General features: G+C 36.5%; 1 protein-coding gene across 6 annotated transcripts in view; it reads right to left on the bottom strand.

The window, feature by feature from the left end:
- Positions 1-5,897: 5,897 nt before the first annotated feature.
- otud7b (OTU deubiquitinase 7B) overlaps positions 5,898-21,095 on the bottom strand; it is a 144,831-nt gene continuing 129,633 nt past the window's right edge. For 5 of the 6 annotated variants that reach the window (XM_039751278.1, XM_039751252.1, XM_039751261.1 and 2 more), the window contains 4 exons: positions 18,970-19,119; positions 18,494-18,608; positions 18,036-18,120; positions 6,214-16,776 (listed from right to left, as the gene is read on the bottom strand). In XM_039751278.1, the coding sequence (XP_039607212.1) occupies positions 15,310-16,776; positions 18,036-18,120; positions 18,494-18,608; positions 18,970-19,119 (1,817 nt within the window). In that variant the 3' untranslated portion in view covers positions 6,214-15,309. Of the gene's footprint in view, positions 6,015-6,213; positions 16,777-18,035; positions 18,121-18,493; positions 18,609-18,969; positions 19,120-21,095 lie in introns of those variants that run through there. The other variant, XM_039751282.1, reaches the window with a different exon arrangement.

The following is a 21,095-nucleotide window of genomic DNA, read 5'->3' as shown; positions in this document are numbered from 1 at the left end:
ACCATTTCTATACTTTATTTTATGGACACCTTATGTGGAAAAATGATAGAGACTGACTGGAAGCACATGAGTGGTGGACATTACATGACAACATGGCACAGACATTTTTAATATTTTAGATATGTCACAATCTTCCCAGCCCACCAAACATGGAAGAAAGGTTGAGGTGACTCTTAGGTTTGTCAGTGGCGCTATTTAAGTAAAAAAACAGTTCTAAAGAAAAGTCACATAATGTTACAAAGCTTTCAGACAGCGCCTGAAGCCCTGCGTCAAGTGAGGGTTATGGTCTCATTTGATTTTTCTCGAGGTAATCCTAAAGACATGCGAGTGAAGCAGGGTGGTGACTATCAGTATTCGGTAAAGAATGGGCACCCCGTCCACGGCTAATTCCTGCATGGCATCTGATGATGAAAGGATGGACTCCAAGGATTAGCTACCCACAATCCTGAACTGGACAATGCAGCTGAATAGTATGTATATAGTGCCTTGTCTGTAGTGAAAACATTATTAAATATGTACATCACTATACTGAAATGGTTTACATTTATTTAGCAATATCTTATAAAGAACAGCAATGTAGGTTGACGTGGTATGGACGTGTTGATGACAGACCATGAATATGTGGTCAAAAGAGGGATGGGAATGGAAGTACAGGAGAAGAGAAAGCAAAGGAGGCCAAAGTGGAGGTGGATGGATGAAGGAAAAGGGTCTGACCTGTGAAGAGGTGCAGGACCGAGCTGTATGGAGAGAATGTTGATCAAGTACATGGACCCAACATAGAAGTGGGAAAAGATCAAGAGGAAGAAGAACTATAGTTTGAGTATTAACAGCTTCAATGATGTCTCCCTTGTAGTTTCCAGTCACACTCATCTTGGTTAGGGAGTCACCATGTCTTTGGTATGATGCTAGAGCACTTTCTGGCGCCCCTTTGGTTGATTTTTTTTTTATGACACAATTTAACAGATCCCTGAACCTGCTCATCATACTATCATTATTATGGATCATGTGGATTACTTATCTAAATATCGTTGGTCTTTTCCTTCCGCGCACAAATTGGAAAACGATGAATATGAGTATTCATTTGCAATTCTGCTTCTGGTGTTGAGTCAATGATACTGACAGTCTTTTAATACAGACACTCCTCACTTACCGACCTACTTGTTTAAAGACCGCGTTTGAGTTTATAACCAGTAAATTATTTTACGTTGGGTGAGAACTTTGGTCAGCGTCAAGCATCTCATCTCGCATCACCTTTTTTCTGTCTCAGCCTTACTCCCCCAGATGGTCAGTATTCGCCGAGACACAAGTGTAAAGTTTAAACGTTCACACGTAGCGTTGTTTTTTCTGCCCCGTCAGTGTGCCACTGCCGCACACCACACTATGGTGAATCGCTTGCATTTCTCTGTCGCCTTCACAGTTTCCAAATCGTAGTTGGCAGACCCTTCCTTAGCCCTCAGAGATACTTAGAGACCGCAGCATCATTATAATCCACTCAAAACAAATTCAGAGTCTTCCTACCCATTGAGTTCAAAATGTTTCATGGTGTTTGGCGAAGTTCCCAAAGATTTTGCTGAACTCATGGCAACGTGAACTCCATGACGTTCGCTCATCGCTAGTTGTGACAACTTCACCACTGGCTCTGAGGTTACGTACAGAATGGGGGGCTGATGAGAACACTGCCAGATTGACTCCATCAAGATGAGACATTCTTGCCCACTTGCCGAGTATCCTGGGCCATGGAGAGCCGTTCGGCAAGCTAGTGGGGTCAGGCTGTCTGCAGTGGGCTTAGTGAACTAAATGAGGTTTGTTCATTTTGCTGTAGTTGCTTTACGTCCAGCTTACTTCTTTTGTTTTTTTTTTTAATAAGAACAAATATTAGCAATTATTCAACTATCAGTTCAGGCTGTGGATTGCACACTGAGGTGCCCCACAATATAACATTTTTTTCAAAACTTAAGTCTTATGCTAAATGTATTAATTACATCAAAATTTGCTGATATTAACTATGTTAGGGTGAAAAGCTCACTGTTAATCCAGCTGTGCTTAAAGATTTTCTATGGAGATTTTTTTCCTGTCTTAATTTGCAGGATTTATGAAATCAGATAGGAGGTTGTCTCGTTCTCCTTCAGCTAAGGACATGCAAATGCTATCTAACTGCCAACAGGAATTTCCTGAAATAACCACAAAACTGTAAGGTATGAATTGAAATGCTGAAGATTCAGAAGAAAAGACTGCCTTTCCAATTCAACTTTTAGCATTGAGCTATCCTGCCACTCATTGTCAGTTTAACTTAAAGCAGTTCAGGGTCACGGGGGGGCTCAAAAACATCAGACCAAGGACAGACACGGGCATGGGGTGCCAGTGCATCATAGGACACATTCACAAAAGGTCAGAGTAGAGTTACCAATCAACTTTGGTGTATGGGAATGAAAACCAATGAAAATGAAGAAACACACTGACACATTTAAGATCATTAAATCTACATACTGGCACTAAGAAGTTAGGGCATTCCCTCCCTTGCCCTGATAGTGCACATTACAACATTTCTATAAAGAACAATGCGACTAAATCCAAAACTAACCAGTAGATGTTTCGAAACAGGTTATAGTCCACAAAAATAATCCTCATCAATCTGTAAATGTTCACCAAAAGTACTATACTGAGGAACACATGCAAAGTTGGGTGTTCTGCCAACAGTGGAGTTAGGTTTGAATCAATCAAAGAAAAAGAACCACGAGATGGGCTAGGGTTGGCACTGGGAGACAGAACATATCGGTTACCAAAGTCCAACACAGAAGTAAAAATAAAATATGCAAAAGTCTAAGCCTTGAAAACATTATTTAGATACTGATAAGAAGAGCCTGTCATTCCAATAGGGGACATAAGCGACTGCCTAGGTCGTCATTAACTGAGGGGCTCCATTAATGAAAGTTAAAATCCATGATATGCACACATAGATGCGCACCCTCAAGACACAGAGGGGGAACTGTTCAGGCTGTCGAAGTCTAATAATAAAGACTGCCTGCTAAGGCCAACAAGGGATGACAGGCCGAGGACACCAAATGGGCTTTCACAGGCACTGCTATTATCCTGTTTTTGCCAACAATCTTGGAAAACCAGGAAGGGCAAAATGCAGATCTTTACACTGTTGACCTAATGAAGTCACAGGTGGCCACTTCCAGTTGTCACTGCTTGCAATGGTTTAAAAAAAGAAAAAATGGTTACAAGCTAAGATATCAACAAATAATAATGACCCTAAATCATACCTGAATTCACAAACTAAGTAAACAACAAAAGTCCACAAATTCCAAAATCTCTTAACTAGCACAAGCAATAACATAGAAACCTACAAAAATCCAGTGTTCAGAATCATGGCACTGGCTACAATCTTCAGCAACGTGAGCTGAATGGAGTGTTCTACATCAGGAAAGGGAGTTGGGAATGTCCAAGATACACACTTCCATATGCCACGCCATAAAACACTGCATAAACCCCCCTAGACCTCCCATGATACTTCACACAGGATCTCAGTGTATCTATTTTTGCCATTTTAAGTGTTTACCATGCTAAAGAAATTTCACGTGTGGGCTTTCTTCATCATCTGAAGCAATCATTCTACAGCATGCAAATGTGATTAACCGTGAGTTCTGGCAATTTATCATTTGTCCATTACACCATTTTGAGAACTATTTGATACACGTTTATGGGGTGGCAATGGGCACAGACCAGAAAACCACCCTGCATATGGCGCCAGTCCATCACTAGACACGCTCATTCATAGTGAAACAATGCAGAAGAGCCAACTAATAATGAAGCAAGTCAATAAGCTCAATTTAAAGACCTACAACAACAACTTAACTCCTAATTACAAGCTGAGGCTGCCGCTTACTAAAGCAAGTCAGTTTACTTAGTGCAGGCTCCAAATGGGTTTGATCTTGTTGACTTTAGGACGATCGCTTATATCTGTGCGCTACTGCCCAAATTGTCATTTACTTATGTATCATCCAAAATTCAAAAGTTCATCCTTTCTTTTTTTTAACCACTTTAATCCACAAAAGAACAAGTTAGAAAACTGAATTGTTCTTTTAGTTGAGAGTTCAGAAGACCCAAGAAGGCTTCCTTTGTGCTTCTTCCCAAGTTACAGATGCCCATACTTTGTGCTTTTTGTCCCAGAAGTTAACAGATCAATAGCTAAAAGTACAAGAGGCCCAAATGACCCACCCTTAATCAACGTGCCTGCTTATCCATTAAGTAAAAAACGTCACTGCTGTACAACGGCTAACATTCTCAATGGTTCAAGTAGTGACACCCCTTAACGTTTGCTCCTGATCTATTTTATCTGTAACAAAAAAAAGGAAAAAATAAAAACTCACTGAACTTCTGTGAGACAACTGCAACAGGAGGTGATATGTGAACTGCTGCACAAAGAACTCCAATTTTGTGTAGAAAATGTAAGCATTCTCCATGTCTAGTCTTAAACAAAATTATTCCAAGGACTGGCAGGTTTGGATGAGTATGTAATTATACGTACAGTTACACATTTTTTTTTGCTTGTTGCTTTAGAGTGATACATAGTGCGTGTGCGTGCATTTGTGTGCATATGTATATTTTTTGTTTAAAAAAATATAACTGCAAATGCTAAAATAATTCAGAGAGATTTTAGTCTCTTGCACCTAAACAATGTTTCCAAAAAGGGGAACATCTTGTGCCAAACAGTATAACTTTGCAATGCTGTGGGATATGACATTTAAACCTGGCACCATGACAGCTGACAGACTGGGGTGTAAAACTGATTCCAGGGTTGTGCAGGGTTATGTACCGTAAAATCCAGTTTTGTTTTTTTTGTTTAGACAGAAACCCCTAAAGCACTATTTTTTGTGTTTTATTTAGTTGATATTGGTCAAAACAAAGGTTTTAATGAAGTAAATACTTTATTTAAAAATCTGAAGATTTGTACTCACTACTCTTCTGCCAGGTCAGATTATCTCAGGTTACAACGTGAGTTACCACAGCTATGCTGATGACACACAGCAGTACTTATCTATAGCACCTGATGACTCCGACTCTTTCGATTCACTAACACAATGTCTTACTGGTATTTCTGAATGGATGAACAGTAACTTTCTCAAACTAAATAAAGAGAAAACAGAAATTTTAGTAATTGGCAATAATGGATTCAATGAGGTTATCAGGAATAAACTTGATGCATTAGGATTAAATGTTAAGACGGAAGTAAAAAACTTAGGGGTTACTGTTGACTGTAATCTGAATTTTAAATCGCATATTCATCAGACCATTAGGACAGCATTTTTTCACTTAAGAAACATAGCAAAAGTTAGACCTCTTATATCATTGAAAGATGCTGAGAAATTAATTCACACTTTTGTTTTCAGTAGACTAGATTACTGACTCAGGACGACCCAAAAAAGACATAAATCTTATTCTATGTTAATTAATGTTGACTTATGTTTATTTTTTATTGTGTCTTCTATTTTTCTATTCATTTTGTAAAGCACTTTGAGCTACATTTTTTTGTATGAAAATGTGCTATACAAATAAATGTTGATTGATTGATTTGCAGCTCATTTATTGCTTAAGTACAGCAATAGCAATTTATTTTGGGTATGTAATTTAGGAGCAATGCTGCCAAAAACCTCTTAGTGCATAAAAGGTTTTTTAATATTTAGAAGCTGCACGATAAATCTACAGACATACATATATTTCTGTGTACAACTAATGACTATTTGTTTTTTTAAGTTCTGCACTGTGTGTTTTGCATATTGTGGAATTCGAATTGTTAAAATATGTACAGTACAGCAGGTTTATAAGCATATACAAATATCTATTTAAAGTTAGCAACTACTGTGGGAAAACCTTACCAGGAGGAATAACAAGAGAATGTTTCTTTTTCAGATTCTGAAAATTGGTGTACTTAATAGGATTCTGTAATCTGGACAGGCTTACTTCACTCTGCCATCATAATTGTTAGCTTCCTTTTTCCATGCAGTTCTTATCTAAGAGACAAAAATAACAAGCAATGAAGTCAGAGTTTGAATATCACCACCACATGCAACACCGTTACAGGAAGACGTGTAGTTGGTTCACAAGGTAAGGCACTGTACCGTGGCAGCACTCTTCTTCTTTAAAATGCAGCCAGATGCAGGTGGTCTTATTCCTTCCAATGAGAAGTCAAACAACTGGTTTGATTCAGCAGTCTTTATTTTGTTTCCAATCACACTCCCCCCCCCATAGCAGCAAGATGGGAGCTCTAAAAACTGCATGACAAAAGAGCCTGCATAGGTAATACTTCAAACTGTATATACAAAGATACATTGCTCAGGAAAAAAGATATTATACAAATGTTAATTATAAAAGTGCTGAAAACAAAATAGTATACAGTAAGTCTGTAGACAAAGTTTTCTTTAAACATTGTGCAGAAGTCAGTTTCTTTCCTTTTCACATACAAAACATGACACCTCATATTACATGCATTTTTTTTAAAGGGGAGAAAACCTTTAATATCAATTAGGTAACATTTTCTTTGACCATTTTTCTACATTGTGCTACAACTTACTTCTTTGATTGACCATACTTAAGACAGGGTGATCATAATGATTGGACGATATGAGGTTTTCAAGCAATGCAGTCGTCACACATCCATTTTGTTCATCACACACTCAAAACACTCTCACTAGTCTCTGTGCCGCTTCAGGGATTCAGTGGGTTAACGTTTTCATCAAGGCGCTTGATGCCAAACAGACAAGGCTTGAGATTCCTAATACTGACAGCTCGAATTAAACATTTGCCTTACAGACAGAAGAGTTACACAACTTTTACTTAAAAAAAAAAAAAAACATACACACCAATCACAAAAAAGGGCATATTTTCACAAGTGTGACAGTCATTAATGAAATAGACCAGACTTTATTTTTTTTTGTTTAAAAAAAAATTAAAAAATTGCATAATTTATTTGTCACGTGTTAAGAGTATCCTGCGTCTATAACCACAAATTTTTAGAAAACTCAACCCTCCAAATAAGAATTTTTAGTGGATGTTTATAAATTATTCTCCTTTGTGTAGGAAATTAAATTCAATTTCTTTTTTTTTTTTTAAATAAATATCAGACTTCCTGAGCAAAGGGATTCTAAAAAGCTGTCCATTTTCAGGTTCATGAATGAATATTGCTGTAATAGTTATTCACTTTAGTTAGAACTTCAAACAGACTTTCAGATGTACAAGTGCTCAAGCCTTTTTTGTTGTGTATGTTTTTCTTTTTTTAAATAATAAAAGTTCTTGAGCGGCCAAAATGTTGAGGATTTATTACAATATAATTGTAAAATCACAATGGAAAGAGATTATTAAAAAAAAAACATCAATAAGAAAATAGAAATATGTGGTTGACTGATTTAAAAATAATGGATTCAGGACATACAAAATAATATATCTTTGAAAATCAGAAATTTTAATGAGGGTGCTAAAAATATATATATCTCCAGAAATTATATTAGACTACGCACTTTCATTTAATTCTCTTCAGACAGAAACTTTGCACATACTGGTTCAAATAGACAATGGTTTCCACTTATTCAAGTGATGGTCCAGTCAACATTTTTTGGATTTTATCCGGAATGTAGATAAAGAATAAGTAAATGTTTTACTCTTTTTACCAGTGTTGTCTGTCTGTAAAATCAGAGAAGTCACAAAATTATTAATTATTCTTTTTACCATTCAACATGAGTGAAAGCAGTACTTTCTAAAAACTATATCAATTACTTCAAGTCAAAAATAATTTTACACACTGTATAGTGGTGCATACTGTGACCTATCCAAAATTGAAGAAGGTGCTTGGGTATTGATTATTTGAACACATTATTGCGTTTTAGTCAATTTAAGCAGCATGACTAGAGCACCTGGCTCCTCAGCCAGTTAAACACAATGAACGACATCTGCTGCATAAGTAACGTTAAGGCCCATGTGTGTGAGTAACAGGACGCAAGACATAGACATGTGTGTCACGTCCTATTTTCGAAACCTATAAGACTCATATTCTAAACTGAGCCACATTTTATTATGTATTAAGAATGAAAGTGATGTGAAGAACTCATTTTTTTAATGCTTACGCTCTCAGCTGGCTCATAAGACACACAACTTTTTAAGAAATGATAAATCATCTTTGATTAAAACAGAAAAATGTAAATATCTTCACTTGTTTGAACTACACCAGAACTGTAACCATGAAAGCATTTTGTCACAAGAAAATTACCTTTCAGAAATCGACTGTGCAGTCCTCATTGCTTAATCCAGAGTATTCTGGTACTACACATTCACAAAAGGAAAACCCACATAGCCTGTTCTAGAAATTTCAGCATTAGCATATTAGATATTCTGGAGAATGAAAATCTAGGCCTAATTATGTAGTAAGGGCATACAAACAATTTATACTTGAAATAACATCATAATGTTTAAATTCTTCCGTACATTTGGAATATTCTATACATTTCAAATTCAAAATTGCACAAAAAAAAAAAAAAATTAGTTTATTAATGATTCAGATGTACTGTCCAAATTATAATCCCAGATTACTCTACAATCTACTTTTGGAATCCATAACATACATATTTTATATAAATGTAATCAACTTGATTACATTCATCCAGTAGTAAGATTTTTAATCTTTTTACGTTGTCAGGGGTAAAAAGTCCTTAAATACAAAAAAAACAAAAATTCCGTTTTAACAAAAAAATTACCCAGTGCTTAAAATTTAGATTAACACAATAATCTCTTTCAGCAAATGCATACATGCACACAAATATACATTTGAACAGAGTAAAAAAAATAAAGAATTTAAGTATAGATGTAAATATTCTTGGGAAAAAACTCACTTATTTGAACTGAGATTCTCAATCAAACTCAACCAGCAGAATAATTAAACAGTGTACAACATTCCAAATCTCCCACATTAAAAATATTTAGAATTAAAAATGATTTTATTATTTGTACATTAAATGACCTCTTACAATTTTGTTAATAAAATCTTTCATTTTTTGGTACTTGTTAAATATAGTAAATTCCTATGGGCAGTTTCATTTCAGTCTGACATTACACGTGTGCTGTACGACTTTTGTGCAACTTTCAAAAATGTGAAAGCTGATGTATTTAATCAGACAATTTTAGAAGGCTGCATTTTACATTCATGTACACTTTAAATATATCCCGAGGTACTTAACTCCTGCAGTAAACTAAAAGAACTGAATCCAACTGTGCAAAAAACATGGATATAATACTGAAATAGACATCCTCCTCTTTAGCAACATACTGTGGCAAATGCCCAGTGTTAAGAGTATAAATATACACATATACATTGTATACAACTTTTACTTAATTAATTTAACCCAAAAAATTAAATAACTGTTCTACAATATAGCAAGATGTTAAAGAAAAAAGAAGGAAACAGAAATAATAAAATTAGTCCCTTATGAGAAAATCATTACTGGTTTAGGATCTTGGGTTTTCTAAAAAGTAAAGGTAATTTTTTAACTATACATCAAGAATAATAAACACATTAGCCATACTTGCGTTATATGGAACTCATGTCTTTCATTGCTCCCTCAGTTAAAAATTAGATTAATTGCGTGGTTTGCATATCTGGCTGTATTATGCTTCCAACACAAGCTGAAGTTTTTTCCCCTATATTTTAGATGATTATAGGCACTCATTTTTCCATCTATTTAGCTACGCTGTAAAATGACAGTCTTGTGCATTAAGTAATTAACTGATTTAAAATAATATGCATATATTAAGTTACACCATCCTGGCCAAGAACTCTTTTACCGTATCTTAATGATGAATCACCCTGAATGCTGGTGATGTCAAATGTCTTTCAGTATGTTCAAAACATGGACACTACAAGCTGCGACTGCTCTACTCAAATGTTTATTGAATATAAACCTATGGTACGATCTGAGCATCTACAATGATGTTATTGACAACAGCCACTCTATATTATCCAAGCCAGAAGTTCCTCTGTTTGTTTTTGGGGGTTTTATTGAACCTGAAAATTTTTACCTTTTCCTTGAGGATACATAAAGCATCATCTATCTATAACTTATTCAGATAAATTAATGTAAACTGATATCCTGAAGTACTTAAAATATCTTGGAATTATTAACTGGGAGCAGATCAATCACCTTCAAATATTTGTAACATCAAGTTTTTTTGTTTTTTTTTTTAAATCTTGTTTGACCTAACTCTCTAGATGGAACAATATGTGGTATAAGAGCTGTGAGGTTAAGATAATTTACTTACTAATATTTTCTGTTTCTTACAAAAATGTATCCAATACAAATAAAAACCACCAGTTTCCTGGTATATTTAATTTATATCAAGTCTGCTTAGATGCTAGGTAAACGAGACATTGGCTCAGTTCTTTTCCAAAAGACTATCCTAACCATCACCTTTTTGCTTGGACTTAAACTACTTCAACTGGCCATTCGGTCACAGTTTTAGAACAACAGACAATCGCTCAAGTTTGGATTCCTAAAACTCCACTTTTATTCAACATATTGCCTTCTGTAACAGTGTATTTCCTAAATTATTGCACAGCAGGATAAACAGTGCAATTCTAGAAAGAACAGTAATTGATAACCAAATAATTAGCATTGGATGGTAAAGTAACATCATTCATTTTCATGTGTGTAGCCATCTTTGAGATTTGCTATTGAAAACAACCTTCCCAGCACTACAAAATGAGTTCTGTCCATTAACTATTTCAGTTTATTGCCTGTCAGATTTCAGAAATTGGATTCTCATTAGTAACACTAAACTTCTTAAGAGACATTGACTACATTCCTACCTGTCACTCTCCAAATCATAAGCGGAGATAAAATACCCTGTTGACCATTTACTAAGGACAAGCAAGTCATGCAGCATACATCTAACCCTGCATAGGATGTGAGAATACCTAAAAGGTATACTCATAATGCAACAAATGACTACAATGAAAATATAATTCTATATAAACCTGACTACATGCAGAGAAACTGCAACATTAAATACAGGAAGGAAATGTGAAGTAGTCATGTTTTCATAATGTAAAAATGTCTGCATACTTTCAATAACCTGTCCAGATCACTCAAGCCTTCAGCTCATAAACTGACAAGGTAAAATGGATTGTGGCACAGGCTTTACGTACAGTACAGTGCATGAAAAGCAGCAGTAGAAAGAAAGCTTTTGACGTTTTTATGCTGCAGGTAAGATCAATTCCATGTCTACTGTTTCCCTTTTTTCTGGACTGCACAGTGTTCCTAAAGCCTGGTCGTCTGTCATGTCTTCTCTATTAAGCCCTTATGTAAAATGTAGAGCAGCACCTGATCACTCCAAGTCTTCACTATTGCTTTCCAAGGTGAAATGCAAAAAATATTACAAGTGTGTATGAGATGCTGATGGCTATTCAAAAGCAAATATATAAATTAGCTGAGATGCTCTTAAACAACATGTTTTCCTGTCACTGTCATCTTCTTAATGTAGCTACAATAGGTTTGAATATTGAATAACACAAAATAAGCTTGTTATCAAGTTTGCATAGACCTACAAAACACAAATCAAGCTGACCAAAAACAAATATGTAAATGAAAGAGTGTCTTTATATGCAATAAGGCACACCCCATTCCCACCACCCCCTACCCACCCACTTTGCTTTAGCGATGTGAACAATTAAAACATGAGGGGTTAAAATAAAGAAGATTTTGCACTGTACAACAGAATGGCTAAAAATACGTATATACTAAGGCCAAGTACCCTGGGAAAAATAGCCCAAGTTAGCCCTCTTATAGATTTTTCACATTCCGTAATGGCAGTGTAAATGTACACTAGTCATGGGTATGCTAAATCCATCACAGTTAAGTGTAGTGGGTAAAGTGCTCTAATGCAGAGGGTGGAAACTTTGGATAAACTTTTACTTGTAATTTTTCCTCTTGAATAAAAAAACACAAGCCTTATATACATGTCTGATTGCAATGTGGTGTCAATGTCTTCATTTACTTGAAAAATGACAATCATTTGCTGATTATAAACAAAATTATATAGTTTGAAAAACAAAACACATATGGGCCATTTCTTCTCCCACAACCAGTGTAAGGTACAGACTCAAAGATGAAAGTTTTTATACAGAGAGAGAGAGAGAGAGAGAGAGAGAAGGCAAAGTTACTCCATATTCAGAGCACCATAATAATTAACACTGCATTTCTCCTCTGTTACGATTGGCAGTAAAATGAAATGATGCATAAAAACAAATACCCAAAGGGGAAATAAATAAATTGATCAATTAAAACCAATGCATAAAATGCTATTAACAAGTGCTTGATTTAAGGAAATTTACTTAATTGAAATGTATTTCCTTTGGTAAAATTTTCTACAGGGGTGTCAAACTCAATTTTATTGCAGGCCAAAAATAAATAAATCAAACACCCAATGTAAGTTGTAATATGAAAACAAACAACTACCTCCACTTTTTTTTTTTTAACAAATCACCAGCATCTATTCTTTCTCATATGCCCCTTAAAACTGTCTTCCTTCATTATACATTTTTCTTTTCTTGGTTAGGAAAGCTAACAGTGGCCAAGAGACCAAAATCAGTATTGAGTGAAAAAAAAAAAAGATGTCAGCGCATAAAGTCAAGAGAGGTAGTCCAGACGCAGACTAAAGCAAAGTACATCGGTTTATATCTGCATTAACATGTGTCACAATTAATGCTTGAACACATTAAAAAAAGGGATGTAAATGCAATAGTGATGGATCACAAAGACCACATTTGAAGAGGTTTAAAAACGGAAGTGTTTTAACACAAGCAGAAATGCAAATATGGTTACTTATCCACATACAACAATCAGTGGAAAAGATAAAAGAATGGCATAGGGCAGTGGCAGCAGCAGGTTATGTGTGGAATCGCGGCCAGTCCTGACACCTTTGCAGCTAAAAAATTAACACAGTAGTGCCATGTGTAAAGTTTACCTACCACCTTCTTCGCAAGACTGTCACAACTTTGGCATCACACTGAATCACTAAAGTTCTTTATGGCAGTGTGGTATGTCAACTTCTGATCCCTTAATGGTTTTAGGTCAATATGAGCAGCCATTTTCCATTCCAACTACAACTTAATAGCAGTTATATGCTGTGCTTTGCAAGATACACAAGGAGTCACATTTTAACACTAGTGTAAATGTAAATTATATGGGAAAACAATCTATGTGAGAAAAGAACATTTAAAGTTTGTTTTTTTTTACTTTTTATAAATTTAACAGTCCTTGCAGACTGAATGTACCAGGTTTTTAAAATTGACGGAGCCTTAAAAAGGTCAAAGGGCCCGATTCAGTATGGTAGGCCTTGAGAGTTTGACACTCTTGGAGTTAGAAACTCCTGGTTTAAGTAGATAAAAGATATTACTTTGAATACCTTATGTTAAATGAATGAAGAGACAATGATTACTTTTGATGCATTTAGCAATATTCTACTATCCAGAAATAATCAGTTGAATAATCAGGTGAAACTTTCACTTATGAAATGATAACCTCATATTGCATTTACATCCAAATTAGACTCTGAATGAAGCCACAGTGATGTTCTGATTCTTCTTTTGCAGGAAAAAAACAAAAACAGTAAGGCAGTTTCAAATGTGCCAGAGCTGAAAGAGCTCCTATAATATCTATAGCTCTAGGCAATTAGAGCTAGCACTCTGCTCTTCTTTTATTTTTTATAACTAAATGTGTCTGTTACTAAATCATAATTTTGTGATATCTACATAAACGTTTTATTTGACATTTAGCCACTTGCATTCAAACTATATTGTAATACATGGTGGATAAATAAACTTGCATGTCAATTACATTTGATCCTTTGTTAAAGGATATTAAGGATATTACAGAACGCACAAAGAGATGGCCCAGTGTAATAAATGTGCTCCCAACTTGAAATAGCAGAGAACTCCATTCAGCCTCCATAAAGCAAAAGTTAACTTCTGCATCAGTGTAAGCCATGTCTACCCACAAATCTTACACTTCCAGGACAGATGGTCAAGGAAGAAGCCTGGTATTATGAAGTGAAATTACTTCCAGCATTGATACAACATTTTAGTAACTGGAGTTAAAAAAACAAAACAAAAAAAAAAAACCACACACAAACTACTTAAAAATACATACTCGATTTGCTCTAATGATTAGTGTATTGTAAAGTAATATGTAATAAAATCAGTATGGGGCGTGAAGAAACTTCATTGTCTTTGGTGAAAACCTATTTTGGTGACATAAAACCGTGCACTCTTTCTTTAAGAAGACAGAAATCCTAAACCCTGGGATACCAAAATATTTATAACGAGAATTACAGATGCCTCTGCTGGTGAGGAAATTACACATATTTGCATCTGCAATTTTTTTATTGCCTGTATCTTCTAATTCGTATATAAATACACATTTTTAGGACATTTCAACCTAGAAAGGAACAACCTATCCCATTCTTCAGGCTGTTCAAGTATAATATATTTTCATCAAATATAAATATTTTAGCCAAACTGTTTTAAAAATTTTGAAATGTTAATATGGTGTAAAAACAAAGAAAGCGGGCAAACCCATTAACATAAATTTAAAAAAAACAGAGACAGCTTAAAAACTGATTTAAAAACTGTTGCCATTAAAAGGGAAGCTTTATACATTCGCTTTTGCATATAAGGAATATAATGCAGACAATCTGTTCAAAAGGTGGGCAAGTTCAGGTTCTGCTAGGATTGTAAAAGTTGACCTAATTGGCAAATGTAGAATAAGTAGAAAGTTAAAAACTGAAAACCAGCCAATGCTGCATTCAAATCACTTTGGAGATGGGACTGAGGACAAACCTGCTAGTAACAAAGACCACAATTCTGTGCAAAAACAAATCAATTTTACATAAAAAAACAAAACAAAAAAAAAAAAAACAAAAAAGACAAAAACAGAAAAAAAAATCCATGTACAATAAAATAATTGTGTGGTAAAAGGTTAAGCCCATCGTCATGCCTACTACATTGTAGTGCTTTGATTACCACCAAGGCTTCTGCTCCTTTGTGCCTTGGGCTGTGCTGCACTCAAGGATGCAAAATGGCCACACCTCTCATTCCAGTCTGCGATTTCCAGATTCCCCTTCACTTTTAAAGCTGACCTTTACTAAGCAGGAGAGTGGAATGGTGCAGGGATGTGTTTTAAGGTTTTAAATGTTAACACGCATTGAAACAATCCCACCCCATACAGTAGGCTTTTTGAGGAGAAACAGAAATACAGTATACTATGTTCAGAATCGGTGAATAAGGGAATCCTTCTCCCTGCGTTTCATCTCCTCTTTGAAACAATATGAACAAAAGTTGCTTGTCTCTGGGTGCCCATAATAGTGACAGGTGAGAACTTTGCATTTCTGCTGCGCACCACTCACAGCACCATAGAAATGCCTTCCAGTATTTACACCTCTGTCCAAAGAAGGGCCACCAGCCACCCTAGTGTCTCGATAGCCATTACTGTAACTTGACTCACCCCCTAAGACTCTCTCCTCTTGCTGTTGGCACTCTGGGGGGTCTTCATTGCGCTCCAAAGATGAGAACTGGTTCAGTCTCACAGGACTGCCCACAGGTGGGTGATACTGCATATGTGAAAGTGTACATGGCCTAGGGAGGGTGGCATATGAAGGCAGGCTGTTGTAGGAGGATCCACCTGCAACCTGGCGACGTGTTTCATTATAACTTGGCGGTGGTAGATGCTGAGAGGCTTGGTTCCCACTGTTAGTCTGGCTAATTACTGTTGGCCTGGGGATAGTTAAAACTCCAGAGTAATTAGAAGAAGGAAAGGAAGATGGCTTCAAAGTATGGTTAAAGTACGATCCTGCCGGAGTTGCTGAAAGGTGAGAAGGGGATGAGCCATCAATATCACATTTAGGATCAAAATAACGAAAGGTTCCCTCTTGTATCTCTGACCCTTTCCTTCCAATAGACTCATGGGAAGTCATAAGTAGCCCTTTCTTTTCAGCTTCTTTCTTTTGCTCTTGTTCTACTCGGAAACGATCCTCAGCATCTGCTAAATATCTTTGAATCATCTCTTCTTGGAAGGGCTGTCGATTACTGGTTGTTAGTAAACTGGCAAAGATGAACTTGCGCTCTCCTTGCATGGCTGCCCTCAATATGCTCAGACTTAGTTTAACATCATTGCTGTACTTATACAGGTCTGTTTGGTTGTCAAAGGCTGGCCCATTGGGAGCACCTTTATCCAGTCCAACACCAGTTTCAATATTTCCTCCAGGTTGTGCAGATGGAGAGCCTTCTTTACTACCTTTTCTGCTTTTAAGAGATCCTTTCTTCTTCTTCTCTACTGTTTCACCCCCCTGTTTGCTAACGCTGTTCCCACTGCTCTTGCTTGTCATCAGACCTCCCATATTTTTTTTCAGTTTGCTGCCCAAGCTCTTTCCAAAGCTACCCAATTTATTAGCTACAGAGTCTGCTCTCTTCTTGTCTTTGTCTTTCTTTTTTCCTTCCTTTCCTTCTTTACTTCCTGAACTGCTATTACTGCTGGAACTGCTTGCTCCAGATGAGAAGCCTCCTGTTTTGCTTCCTCCACCATCTGCACCACCACCTCCTCCACCTAGTCCTCCTCCTCCACTGCCATTCGTGCTGCTGCAAACTGACTCTTTGTCAGATTCTCCTGAATCTGGGGGTGTTCGATTTTCATCTCCTGCAGAAGCTGTTGGGGATTCTGGCTGTGCCAATGGTGCTTGCTGTCAAATTCAAAAGAACAATGATTAATAACAGAGCCAAAACTAGAAGACAAACATGTCATTCATCAGTACTGAACAGACTACATTTCACTTACATTATGAGTGGTGACGTATATGACATTTCACAACAACAAACACAGCATACAGCTGAGGAGTGGCATGGTGATTAGGGCTGCTCCCCAACAGCTTCTGCAGACTTGGACTGAAGCTTGGACTGCTCAAAATCAATGTGGCGCTAGCACCAACAACCTCCAGGTACTTGTATTCATTCTCAAAGACACATAAGGTACATTAGCTGGGCTGGAATAAGCAAACATGGATTGATGCTTGTCAGCATGTCCAGTGCTGACATTGCAAGTTCTGCTTGTGTGATATTAAATTAAGTGGGTGTAAACAATGAGCCTATTTATGGAAATATAGTTACAGAAAGAAAGTGCAATTAATATATGTAATAAATTTTGATTGGGCACTTTATTAGGAACACCTTCTTATTATAGAGCTACATCCCCATTTACCTTTACCTTGGAACCCAGAAAGTACTGGCAACACTACCTACAGATGTCAGCCAATGCCAACTCTAACCAACATGATCCCAAAGTTTCTGAAAATTAGCTATTCTACTCTGAATAGTACATTCTGTCTGTCAAGGGTAGGGAAGTAATTAACTCTGGACACATTCACTCACAGCAGTCCACAGATGTGAAGCACCAACGCTTGATCAATAGAGTAGTTATGACTAATGAAATGCTTTAAAGAGTATCCAGTCTAAACTGAAATAGTAATTTACTGGTTCTTTGCATTACATCATTCCATGAACATTATTACTTGTATACAAAGCTCTCATCACTGTACTAATATGAAACTGAGATCTATTTCAAAACTTCAAAATCTGTTTTCCAAGCAAATGATTATCTTAATAAACATGACTTGTTCATTGAGAAAACTTGTACTGTTTTCAATATTTTACTTATTGATCAACTAAAAACATCTATCATTCTATGTAGCAAAACTAGCTGTGCTACTTGTCTAAGATGGGTTGAAATTTACTGTAAGTAATCAACATAAACCTCCGTTTTAACATTTGCAGTGCAGTGTAAAAGTCAGATTGCTGAGTCTCTGTTATGTACTATTTGGTACAGGATTCATAAAACAATGCCAGTGTTAGCGATGCACTACTTGATGGATAGCAGAGACACAGCAACAGACACTTGTGCTTTTATTAAGGTGGATTATTTAAAATAAAAAAGTGTACATTTTACCTGAGCTTCACACGGCAAAGGCAAAAACATCACAGTCATATAGCTGTGCAACAAGCTCAATTTAGCCTCCAATGACAGTTGTACACTAGAAGCAAAGAAAGTAAAAGAGTAGATTATTTACAAAGGTCAAGGTAGCAATAAGCAAAGAACAGACAGACAATATTTTGTCTGTTTAACTTTCTAGTTCATAGATTGTCCCTCATTTCCATTATCTGACTACCTGGCTTTCTTTTAAAAATGTTGATTAAATAACACTATGTATTATAACTCAATATAACTGCTATATTATGTTACACAATCTTACTAAACTGTACATATCATGCAATGATAAAATGAAAGGAAGCATGAAATCATGGATAAATATAAATTGTAAACTTTCCAGGAACAAATAATAAATGTTTAAGTAATATGACAAGGTTTTGCATATTCAGTAATTACAAGGAACATGAAACCAATACCTGGCTAAACGAGAGGTGTTGCAATCATCTTTGCCCCATTCCCAGTCCCTGCCCGGGTCTACAGCAAAATGCACAGGAAGTAATTTGTGCTCAGAATCTGTTAGGGGGATCACCGCTGAATGAGAAATGAAAAAGAAAAAAAAAATGAACATTTCTCTGAAACATTTTGAACATAATGGAAATTAACTGTCATAACTAAACATATTAATGGTCTCTTCTGGGTAAGAAAAAAAACACCTGTTCATTCATTCTAATAAAATTCACAATACATTCCATAAAAAAGTGCCTGACATTTGTGTAAACTTGCAATATCATACTGAGAGACTTTCAGATACAGAAGCTTCAACGTTCTCAGGAACTAAATCTTCAACAACCTCTGCTTATTATTTGTACTACTGTACTGCCATCTAGTGCTTTCCCTGAATAATGTATTTAACCCTTGAACTAAAAAAAAAAAAGGTGTCTGGTCATTCTACCTTGCTCTTTACAGTTTTCATTCTGCTCCATAGACACAAGTGCTGAGAAGTGGGCTTGATCATATGCCAAGACAAGAGGTGACCGATGACATTTGCTGGCTGGAACCTCCAGTGGCAGATAAATTCCTCCAAATGGGATCGGCGCGAAGGCTGTCACAAGATGAAGGAAAGATTTGTTAACAAAACATCTAAAGCATCTACTGTATAACCCAGATAACTAAATAGCAGGATATATTATGAGAAAAATGGTCCTGCTTTGTAGCCAGTGAAGCCTGGTTATGCTCCAAACCCTTCAATCCTGAAATGGATAATTGTACAACAAAATGGAATGATTGTTATGATGGATACTGTACAGTGGGTTGTATTATAAAGTTATCTCTCAATTATATAAAAAAAAATCTTGTAACGAGACGTGATGTTCTGAAGAGAGACAGAGAGACACTTCAGAGAGGCAGAGACACTTTCACTTCCCGCGACACGGTCAAGTCACGTCATAGGCAAGGAAAGTAATAATCAGCCCGGAACAAGTGGAATTAAAAACCTTGCAGGTCCAAACGTGATGAGAAATAAAAGACAAAGAGTAAAAGACAAACAGTAAAAGACATAGTAGAACTTCATAAAGACGTTTAAAAATGATGGCGCCATACACATGCAGAGCAGGTTACAGATTATGACAGCAGTGGAATTCGAAAGGCTCACAAAAAAACTTCGCCTGATACACACTTATGAAATATGACAGTACTAAAATTCGAAAGTGTTAACAACAAGACAGATCACATTCTTGCAAGCAAACGGAAAGTATTACTAGGTAAAAAAACGGAACAGCAAAAAGAGATCAAACATATGGACATAGGTAATATGTCGGAAGTGGGTATCATATTGTAAGGCTTTAAAGCAGGGCTATTCAATTGGCGGCCCGCAGGCCAAATGCGGCCCAGAATCAACCTCCGAGTGGCCCAGCCCGTGGTTCCGCCCATAGATAATAAATTAATATATATTATTCATAAATTGTTATTTAATATAATTTAATATATATTATATTAATATAAATATATAGTATATTAATATAAATATAAAGTATTTATTATGTCTATGGTCCCGCCAAAAACGCACATTCCTACGTAAATTACGTAGCCTGCAACACGCAACAAATGCAGAGCGTACCGATAGTAACTTAGATTACTATCAATATGTCTTTCTCAACACTGAAAGTAAAATTTGCCAATGAAAACCGTAGGTTTAACCCTGCCTGGACTGACAAATACTTGTTTATTTTCCCGCCACATCCAAACGCCAAACCGATGTGTTTAATTTGTAATGAGTGCGTTGGAGTATTTAAAGATTACAATGTGTGGAGGCTTCATGTTGAGAAACACCACACTTTTCGCACCAATTTTCCAGAGGGATCTCAAGAGAGGACTGCAAAAGTGCAGAGTTTGATTGCATCTTACAACCGGAGCAGTACTACCATGGTGCGGTCATTCACAGCCCAAGAGAGAGCTGCAGCATCCCTTCGTGTTTCCTGGATACTGGCAAAAAAGAAAAGGCCATTCACAGATTCTGAAACCGTGAAGGACTGTATGCTGGCTGTCGTGGATGAGGTGATAAATGACGATAAAATTAAAATGAGCGTGGTATCTGCTATAAAAAACGTGCCCCCGTCAGATACTTCAAACATTCGTAGGGTTGAAATTCTTGCTGCAGATGTGTATGAAACGCTGTTAGGAGACCTGATGAAAGCTGATACTATGTCTATAGCAGTAGATGAGTCCACAGACAGAACTGATACTGCTCAGTTGTGCATATATGTCTGTTTTTTTGATGGCAAATGCTTCCGAGAGGAGCTGCTCGGCCTACTGCCGTTAGAAGGACACACAACTGGCGATATAGTCTTTGGGAAAATTTCCGCCTTTTTTTAAGACAGTGGTCTGGATATGAAGCGTGTGTGCATGCTTGTGACAGATGGGGCTCCGTTCATGACAGGGAAAGTGAATGGTTTGGCAGCACGTTGGTCCGCTGTTGCACCTCAGTTGATCTCCTTACACTGCATTGTGCATCAGGCGGTGTTGTGCGCAAAACTAAGCGGGCTCAAAACGACAATGGACAGCGTTATGGCTATAATTAAT

Source organism: Polypterus senegalus, chromosome 1 (assembly GCF_016835505.1).
Source record: "Polypterus senegalus isolate Bchr_013 chromosome 1, ASM1683550v1, whole genome shotgun sequence".
In the NCBI taxonomy this organism is placed as follows: domain Eukaryota; kingdom Metazoa; phylum Chordata; class Cladistia; order Polypteriformes; family Polypteridae; genus Polypterus; species Polypterus senegalus.
Note: the sequence above shows the minus strand (reverse complement) of the source record. Positions and strands in the feature narration are given on the sequence as shown.